Here is a 10,471-nt window from a genome sequence, read left to right on the forward strand (position 1 = left end):
TGTTTGCAGAAAGTCGACAAAAAGCTGAAGAAAAAAAAAGGTACTAAAAAAGATTATTTTTTTACTTGTTGCTTGACGCTGAAAAGTTGCAAAGATGTGGTACAGTGCAATGGTGCATCAACTATATTAAATTCACGTCCGTTTTGGCGCCTACCAAAACCATATTTCAAAGCATTTTTGTTTTACTTGATATTAACAACAAAAAGTACGATTTTAGACCAGTATGTTAAGAACTATGTTAGTACAGGAAGTGTATACCCAAAGGGGTGATGCGGCCAAAATTTAGTGTCGTTAAAAATAACCTAAGTTAAAAATAGCAACTGACTATTTTCCTATCACGTGCGTGTGCATTCATCCAATCGCGAGTACTCCATACCTGTGATGACGAAGCATACGTTGGGAAGACGTTCGTCTGTTCGAGTGTGTCGTATCCCTGCGCTTCACACAGTTTTCCCTGCTTTGGCCACTTCTGCGCCACCTTTTCGACGGACAGGTTGCGTGTGCGTGGAGCTCTCTCGATTTTACCAGGTATACTTGCATGTACCATACTTTTGTCGCTGTGTCTTTGATCAGAATCAATAGTTGGCTGACTTATTCCGTCATTGAACTTCTAAGATCGCTGATAAATTGCTAAAATTTGTTGCCATTTTAGAAACTGATTTGAAACCTTCGGCAACAATGGCCGACACATTCGATCTTCCTCAGCTGCCAGAGTTCTTTGACGTAGACAGTATGGTTGATGAGTCTTTGACCAACACTTGTACTTTGTTCGAAGAAAACTTGGTTGATGATAGTTTTCCCGTTCCTAGTTTATTCGACTCGGATAACTTTTTGTCTAGCGTTGTGCAGGTGCAGAAAACGCAAGAGAAGTCGCCATTCCACGAATCCGACAGCGGTGTATCAGAGGTGTCTGATTTTTGTGGCGGCAGTCCGAGTAGAGAGTCCGCGATCATGCTTGATGAAATGTTGGATAACATGAAAAGCACATCGTTCCTGGTTGACACTGACTGTACAGACCAAGACATCGATCTGATGAATTACTTGGGAGGTAATGATGATATTGCTAGTGGCAGTCGAAAAGAAGTTGCAGAGAATGCTGAAAACCACTGCCCATCGCAATCTGGTCGGCAGACACGTATGTCAACAAGATCCAAGTTGGCAGTAGCTTCTTCAAAGTCCCCAGGACAGCAGGCCAGCAAAGGTAGTGGCAGCGTCGCAGGTGAATCTCAGAAGAGGGGCATGCCACGGGTAATTCTGCGTGGTCGCAGGTCTTTCAACAAAGCTCCTGGTGCAGGTACAAAATCCAGTCAAAGTTCTGCCTGTGACTCTGATGAAAGTGACATTGAAGTTGATGACGGAGAAAGTGCCAGCACTTCTACTCAGACGGCACCAAGAGGGTCGTTGAGAGTAGGCCGTCCTGGGTCAACGCTACCTTCAAGTTCAACTTCTCCTACAACGAGCACAAACTGTAACGTAACCTCTGTAAAGATTGTGCGTGTCCTGAATGCAGGCAAGAGCAGTACACCCGAAGAAGACATCAACAGAGCCTTGGATGACAGGAATCGCAAGAATGCTGAGATTGCCAAAGCCAACCGCCTGAAGAAAAAGGCGCATGTGGAGAATCTGGAGAAAGAGGTTGAAGATGGGAGGCTGAGGATCGACCATCTTGAAACACAGCTGAATGATGTTGAGGAGGAGAGAGATGCCTGCCACAGAGAGATTCACTACCTTAGGTCAGTTCTGGCCAATCAGAGTGCCCTCGCTGGCTTGCTGAAGAACATTCCCAACATGTCCGGAGCCACTCTGTCTTCACAATCATCACAGAAGAGAGTGGCTGAACTTGACCATAGCTACGGTACCACAAAGAAATCACGTTCCTCACCGTCTCAGCCGCCCTCAACCGCTGGTGTGTGTCTTCATGTGGACAAAGGCAATGTGTCGCTCGAGTTTTGTCACCATTGTGCTGAAAATTCTGCAAGGTCGTCACAGTCATGAATTTGTGTAAACAGTGAGATAGTGACGAACACCTTCGTTTGAGATTGTGACTGCTCTCACTGGAGACTTGTTGATGGGACCAGACCTGCCTTGTGAGACCAAAATGTGTTCTATTGATTGTTTGATGATTTTATTGCTTGATTGAAAATGACTGCTTTTGACTTTGCCTGATTGTGCAGTTAGGAAAGTTTGGCTTAAATTTCAAAAACAAAATCATAGTGAAAAAAATTATTCATCTGAATGCATTGTGACGCATAGTCGAAAGCAATCATTTTGTGTGATACATTGTTGGCTTGATTCAGAATGTGAGCTTTCTATTACAGATCCTGCTTGGGTGCGGTCAAGCATGTAGTGTGTCCCTATTTTGCCTGCAGTTCGGGATCTTAGTTAAATTTTCGGTAAGGTCACTTCCACAAATGTTAATGTGTACAATCTATACTTTAATTTGAGTTTTATTTATGTAAATGATGTACAAAGCTATGCTTTTTCATGAGCATGTGTATATAATGTGCATAGACATCCAAAAACAAGTTAACATTTTGAAAACAGTATTTACTTCACAAATGTGAAGATGGTTGAGTTCAGCCTGTATTTGTTTGTAATGTCAATAGTTTTCTGCAGTATAGCGATTTTGATTTTATCTTTGAAGAGTTCAATGTACAATGTCAGACTTGTGTCTTGTCTGCAACTTTCTGCAGTTTAGTGATTTTGATTTCATGTATGTAAAGTCTTGCACACAAGATGTTTCAGTTTAGTCTTATTTGAATTTTGCAACTTTCATTACTATCGTGCTTTGTTTGTTATGTTGCAACACTATCTGATGAAGGTGAAGTCTCTCAGTGTCCATTTTGATGGCTCGAGGACTTACACCATTTGTTCTTTGTCACAGTGTTCACCCTGGGGTGCAGAGGAGAGGCGGAGAGAGAAAGAGAGTGGAGGGTTTGTCGCCAGTGAACAGCTCTTGCACTTACCGTGGCTGTTGCTGAAACAGGGATAAAGGGGGAGAAGTTTGGGTTGCTCAGGTTGAGTATTCTGATGGTGTGGTAAGGCCAACTGGGGTTTCTGCTGTCCTGCAGTGTTTTGCAATATTTATGTTATTTTATCTCTGAATATTTATGGCTTTCAAAGAAATAGTGATCTTCTTGAGTTTTCTTTTTTCTCCCTTCCAAATTTGAACTGCAGGAAGTTCTCATTTGCAATTCCTGATTTTGAAAATATTTCCAAACTTGAAAGGAAAAGTTTTAAAGCTGAACTTCTTTTCTCTCATTTTCTTGCATGTAACTGCGTCGAAAATATCTGCAACATTTTCTGGGGGCTTTACCCCTTCTGGACCTGCACCTTGATTTCGATTTACCCAACTTTCATTCCCTGGAACTGTTGTTCCTAAGTTTTCACTTCCTTTCATCTGGGGGTATTTTTTTTTGGGGGGGGGGGGTAAAGAATCGTTTTTCACAGCATATCTTATTTATTTAATGATTCGCATTACGAAGGGATGGCTGACTTGACATGTTTGCAAAATTTCAGATATCTGTTTCAGGCACAGTTCAATCAATCAATCAATGACGCTTATATCGCGCATATTCCGTGGGTACAGTTCTAGGCGCTCTGCAGTGATGCCGTGTGAGATGAAATTTTATGCGGCCAGTAGATCGCAGCCATTTCGGCGCATATTTACCTTTCACGGCCTATTATTCCAAGTCACACGGGTATAGGTAGACAATTATTAACTGTGCCTAAGCAATTTTGCCAGGAAAGACCCTTTTGTCAATCGTGGGATCTTTAACGTGCACACCCAATGTAGTGTACACGGGGGGAGGGTTCGGACACCGAAGAGAGTCTGCACACAAAGTTGACTCTGAAATAAATTTCCGCCGAACCTGGGATCGAACTCACGCTGACAGCGGCCAACTGAATACAAATCCAGCGCGCTACCAACTGAGCTATATCCCCGCCCAGTTATCGGTCTGTGTCTCTTCCAGAGGCCTGCTCGCTGGCTTTGTCTGTGGCAGGTGTTTGAAATGTTCTTGCAAGTTCAGCCTTCTCCTTTTTTCTCCACTTCGGAGTCATTATTCTTTTGAGGCCTTAAAACTTTCATTTTTAACCCTTAGGCTGGTTGTCCGACATATGTCGCGCTACTTTACGTATACTGTCACCTGGTTGTCACGACATATGTCGCGCTACTGGCTCAGTCTGTTTGGTCGGTTCTGATTACCTCCCATGGGTGCGAAAACCTATATGACCGTTTTTTGTTATTTTTCTCTCTGTTAATTCACCAGTGGCTAAGTAACATGTGTTACAGAATTGCACCAGTGTAAGGGTTAAAGCATTCAACTAAATTCTCATTTTCATCCTTGGGAGAGGGGAGTAGGGAGGTTGTGGCTCTGAAAAATAAAATCACTTCATGATGAGAACTATAGAAGTTTGCGTTTCTTGATTTTTTTAATTGTAAACAAAATAATTTTAATTGATGTTTCATTTAGTATTATTGTGTTTGTTTTTCATTTGTATATTTTCACAATGGTTGGGGTGAATAAGTTCATACAGGAACAATTTTGTCAGGGTAGCGTGACATTTCTGGGGGTATATTTTCTATTCACTTTTTACGATACGTCCTGATTTTTGTTTATATTATATATATGCAGGTCAGCAGAGACCCCGGTTTGGAACAGCTGGTCTGCACTTCTCTTGTCAGCCAAATTTAAATGGTAAACGGTTGTCTAACATTTCTGCTGCATTTGCACAACAACTTTGAAAGAAGTACTACCCAGCTGTTCCTAGCTGGGGGTTATTAGTGTGAGATTTGTTTTCTTGTAATTTGATTTATTAGTGTGAGATTTGTTTTCTTGTAACTTGATTTTTATTGCAGAAATGTGTTGTATTGCTGTGTTCCATGTTGACATTGTGTACAGATGAATTCTCCTGTTGAAGGAAGTGATATAATTCAAAGTGAGATTTACATAAATGTTTAAAAAGTTCTTTTTTTGTTGTGTTGCTGATGGAACAGCTGTGTGAGTGGATCTGGGAGTTGCGAGTTTCTTCAGTGTTATATGCTGTGGTTCACCTCCAAACTTTTGTTGCAGTATTCTCAAAGGCACGCAGGTTGTGATGCAAGACCTTGTTTTCTTGACGGGACAAGACTTCCTTTTCAAAATTATAATGGGGGACATGACTTATTTTCCGAAATTATAACTGGGGTCAAAGCTTCTTTTTCAAAATTATTTCGGGGGACAAGACTTATTTTTCAAAATTATAACATTGTTCGCACTTTGATTTTATTATTTCTCTGAAATCTATAAAAGTCTGTGGGAGGGTTGATATTGTTTAGAATAAATAACTCTTGCATTAAATGTAAAGCCAGGTGTTGAATACTTGTATTTTTCTAGTGAGAGCAATTTTTTTCATTGAAAACAATACTTTCTAGAAAGGGGACAAGTGGTCTTGTTGGCTGATCGTCTCCCTTTGCAAGGGATTTTGATGGAGGGGGGTGGGGGATCTTGTGGTCTGAGAATACTGCAAGAAAAGCACTCCAGTGAAAGCGAGCGTTTGTTGGAATGAATGTGTGTGTGTACTTGATCACGGAAAATAACTGCAACATATTGGAAATCTTCGCAGACATAAGGGAATACATTTTACCATTTATTTTGCACACAAGAACGAATTGCTTCTATTATGTGGCAACACACCCTGCAAATAAAAAGCTAAAAAAATTAATAACAGAAAAAAGGTTTTCACCAAACCACCTCACCTACGCCTGTGACCCCGTCTGGGGTATAGGCCGCCAATCAGCTCCCTCCATGCATCTCTGTTTTGGGCGAGTCTTTCCACCAAACCAGAGTCGATAAAACTAAACTGACAAACTAATACATTTGCACAATCCAACGGTCGCGCTCCTTCATTAAAAGTAACGTCATTTCCTCCAAGCGGCCTCTGTCACCATGCCAAAGACTGAAAGTCACAGACGGTGCCATGAACTTAGATCAACCAGTTACAGAAAGCGATATCTGATTAGAAGTAGGGCCTAATGTAATCAATGCAGCCGATTAAATCAACAACAAAATGAGTAACTGACGCACACACAGGCAAAAACAGGAAGCAACAACAAATAATTATACATGTTATAATAATCGTCAACAGCCAGAAAACAAAACTTTCTCTGACTCGAGCCTCATAACTTTTCGAAGTACTGTACAAAAACATTCAACAGATGACAAAGGGACATAACTGACCAAAAAACTAAATTCATGAGCATCAGTGTTCACAGGGACCTATATTAGGTCTATGGTGTCCAGTATAAAATTAGCAACAACATACAGTCGACTCCGGATATTACGTCACCCCTCGGGGGATGTTTTTGAGCGACGTTATACGCGGTGACGCTGTATCCGGTTCATCGGTTATAACGTCACTTTTACGCGCGGGTGATGTTATATCCGGAGTCCAAGAGTTATGTCCCTTTCTAAAGTACTGACTGTTTTAATAAAACTGTGCAGAAATGGAAAGTGCATGCATTAGTGTTGTTTAAAAATTACAACAACATATTGTTTTAAGTTTTAAACTAACTTATTACAATAATCTTTAATTCACTTCCTCATATATAGAATTGTGGACTATTCTCTTCTTTGCGTATTTCCAAAACCTGGCTATACCATGAATACAAAATTGTATACACAACATTTTCCCCGAAATTCGGCAACAGTATCAACGTACAGTGTTGTAGGCTGCATGCTGATTCTGAGACAGGTTGCTAGTGTTGGAGTGTCAAGCTCCGTCTGGTTCCATCGACAATCTCAGTCTTTAATTATAGTGTCCGACGTTATTAGCTTTAAGGACACACACACACACACACACACACACATGGCTGTCGTTTATTCATATTCTGCTAGATCTTGACCTGTCCTTGATGTCCGAAGAAATAACAAGTCGCGTAAGGCGAAAATACAACATTTAGTCGAGAAGCAGTCGAACTCACAGAATGAAACTGAACGCAATGCAATTTTTCAGCAAGACTCGTAGCATCGTCAGTCCACCGCTCATGGCAAAGGCAGTGAAATTGACAAGAAGAGCGGGGTAGTAGTTGCGCTGAGAAGGATAGCACGCTTTTCTGTACCTCTCTTCGTTTTAACTTTCCGAGCGTGTTTTTAATCCAAACATATCATATCTATGTTTTTGGAATCAGGAACCAACAAAGAATAAGATGAAAGTGTTTTTAAATTGATTTCGAAAATATAATTTTGATAATAATTTTTATATTTTTAATTTTCAGAGCTTGTTTTTAATCCAAATATAACATATTTATAGGTTTTTTGAATCAGAAAATGATGGAGAATAAGATGAACGTAAATTTGGATCGTTTTATAATTTTTTTTATTTTATTTTTTACAATTTTCAGATTTTTAATGACCAAGGTCATTAATTAATTTTTAAGCCACCAAGCTGAAATGCAATACCGAAGTCCGGGCTTTGTCGAAGATTACGTCATCCGGTTTTTCGTGAAAGTTAAGGCGGCACTGTCACGCTCTCATTTTTCAACCAAATTGGTTGGAATTTTGGTCAAATAATCAAAGACATTTATCAAAAAAATGAAAAAAACCGTCTGGGGACATCATACCCAGAAACTCTCATGTCAAATTTCATAAAGATCAGTCCAGTAGTTTAGTCTGAATCGCTCTACTCACACACACACACACACACACACACACACACACACACACACACACACACACACACACACACACACATACTCACCGTAGTGACACACATACACCACGACCCTCGTCTCGATTCCCCCCTCTACGTTAAAACATTTAGTCAAAACTTGACTAAATGTAAAAATGACGAGAACTTCATGGGTCCTTATACGTAATTAATGTCTATTTGACTTATATTATTATTATTAACGAAGAAGTTTCTCGTCAACAGCAAAGTGGCTGCCCACCTTTACGCACAATCGTTCTGGTAGTAACAACTTTGGGTTCATAGTTACACCCTTTCCCCATCCACCGTCTCCACCACATCTAGTGAGCGGGACGTTATACTCGTTAGACTACTACTGTATTATTATTATCATTATAACGTCACTTGATATAACGTCACTTGATATAACGTCCATGGCTTTCCAAGTTGAGTCAAAATAGTGCTTTAAGAGTGCAGTATCACTTGTCTCAATTTGTCGGTTCACTGCACTTAATGTTTACCTTTACAATTTAGCCTGAGCGACCTACTCAGCCTGTCGACAACGCCCAATTGAAAGTGACGCTCAGCCTCCTCGTCGAGAGCAGTTGTAGTCTGTATTCTACGGACCAAAAAACAAACAAACGTCGTAGTCTGTTCTCATCCTCTCGACATTCTCCTACCGTCATTTCAATAATCGAGTTTTTTTTTTATATGCGTGATTGAAGGACAGAAGTAGACAGATCCATTCGCACGCGCTCGCGCAGGAGTAACCATGTATGCTCGATATGAAACTTTTTAAAACAATTTTTTTTAGTTAAAAACAAAGACAGGAACTCACAACACGAATGAAATGGAACATTTTTCTTTTAATTAAAAACCTAGAACACTGAGGAACCTAAGTAAGAACTCACAAAGCGAAATGAAATAAAACATTTTTCATTACTGACTAAAAACATAGAACAGGAACTCACAAAACAAAATGAAATAAAACATTTTTCTTTTGATTAAAAACCTCGAACAGGAACTCACAAAACGCATGCAGCAAAAATGATTATGCCTTGAACCTAGTTTTCCTTGGGTCTCTAACAACGGGAAAACGGAAAAACTTGAATACCGTTAACACACGAAACTTGTGACACGTGTAGGGTAAATGAACATGCCTTGACAGTCGTTCACCATGCAAACTGCTGCATATGGGGATTGATATGACGTTATAACCGACATGGATGAGTGACGTTATAACTGGGTGACGTTATATCCGGTGACGTTATATCCGAGGTTAAAATAGTCTTGGAAAGAAGGAATTGAGCCGGGACCGGTGTTTGGGTGACGATATAACGGGGTGACGTTATACCCGGCGACGTTATAAACGAAGTAGACTGTACAATTTATCCCAGTGAAACTCCGCCTCAGATCTGGTCAAGCAAATACTTGGGATAAGACCATCGTCCAATTGGTAACATCCCAAAAATCAACACCCTGGCTGCTTGATGTGGTGTCCGTGTTCACTGTGACAATTTAATAAACACATTGGATAATGGGCAGTATGTCGATTTTTTTTTTTTTTATCTCGCAGAGACAGAGAGAGAGACTTTTATCGCTATGGATATAGTAATGTAAGTTTCACTGACAATCAGTGGGACATTTGGGGCTCCATACCCACACAGTGCGAAAATAAAGCGTGCATGTCAAACTGAGCAGATACTGAGAAGGGATAAAACACCTTCCTACTGTCCCTACTTCTTTGTGTGTTTTTTGAGTCACTTGAGAAAAAGTGACTCTATGTAATCGGTCAGTGTTAGTCTGTCCGGCCGGCCGGCCGTCCGTAGACACCACCTTAACGTTGGACTTTTCTCGGAAACTATCAAAGCGATCGGGCTCATATTTTGTTTAGTCGTGACCTCCAATGACCTCTACACTTTAACGATGGTTTCGTTGACCTTTGACCTTTTTCAAGGTCACAGGTCAGCGTCAAAGGAAAAATTAGACATTTTATATCTTTGACAAAGTTCATCGGATGTGATTGAAACTTTGTAGGATTATTCTTTACATCAAAGTATTTACATCTGTAGCCTTTTACGAACGTTATCAGAAAAACAAGGGAGATAACTAGCCTTTTCTGTTCGGCAACACACAACTTAACGTTGGGCTTTTCTCGGAAACTATAAAAGTGACCGGGCTCAAATTTTATGTGAACGTGACTCATTGTGTTGTGAATAGCAATTTCTTCCTGTCCATCTGATGCCTCATATAATATTCAGAACTGCGAAAGTGACTCGATCGAGCGTTTGCTCTTCTTGTGTTTTTAGTAATTATCATGTTATCCTGATCCACCATTTTTCATATATCTCGTAGCCCAACAAATACTTTGGCGCACTGAAGAATATTCCGAAATACACGCATCATAGCCTACAGGCTCTTACACACACACGATGGTTGTCAGTTTTGAGCATACTCTCTCAACTGACGGTCTTCTGATCCCACAACTGAGTTATCTGCTCTGTGGAAAACTCAGTATGTCGACTTGATCATCATGAGATGCCGGGGAGGAGAGAGCGAATAATCAGATTATTCGCACGGTCCTATAGCACTCCGCCGTTTTGGCATTCAGGTCAGTCAGAGACTGTAGAGTACACATACTCTATAGTCTCTGGGTCAGTGGACGAAGTCTTAATATTAATAGTGGGTATCTTTTTTTTTTTTTTGCCTGCCGATGTCTAACAATTAAACTACTCAATCAATCAATCAATATGAGGCTTATATCGCGTATTCCGTGGGTACAGTTCTAAGCCGGCGCAGGGAT

The 10,471-nt window shown here is 40.4% G+C and overlaps 1 protein-coding gene across 2 annotated transcripts; it reads left to right on the forward strand.

Moving 5' to 3' along the window:
* Window positions 1-374: 374 nt before the first annotated feature.
* LOC138947432 (uncharacterized) lies at window positions 375-4,970 on the forward strand. Of its 2 annotated transcripts, XR_011449659.1 has the most exons (3): window positions 375-528; window positions 2,319-2,393; window positions 2,885-4,970. XR_011449659.1 is itself a non-coding variant. In XM_070318905.1 (2 exons), exon 1 carries the CDS (start codon window positions 679-681, stop codon window positions 1,993-1,995), a length of 1,317 nt encoding a protein of 438 aa, XP_070175006.1. In that variant the 5' UTR covers window positions 535-678; the 3' UTR covers window positions 1,996-2,393; window positions 2,885-4,970. The 2 variants fall into 2 exon arrangements, 1 of the variants encoding a protein (XP_070175006.1); XM_070318905.1 differs by lacking the exon at window positions 375-528 and having other exon boundaries at window positions 535-2,393.
* The last annotated feature ends 5,501 nt before the right edge of the window (window positions 4,971-10,471 follow it).

Source organism: Littorina saxatilis, linkage group LG14, assembly GCF_037325665.1.
Source record: "Littorina saxatilis isolate snail1 linkage group LG14, US_GU_Lsax_2.0, whole genome shotgun sequence".
Classification (NCBI taxonomy): Eukaryota; Metazoa; Mollusca; class Gastropoda; order Littorinimorpha; family Littorinidae; genus Littorina; species Littorina saxatilis.

Bases quoted from the DNA above. Each gene is read 5' to 3' on its own strand.
- LOC138947432 (XM_070318905.1), top strand. From the start codon at position 679: ATGGCCGACACATTCGATCTTCCTCAGCTGCCAGAGTTCTTTGACGTA.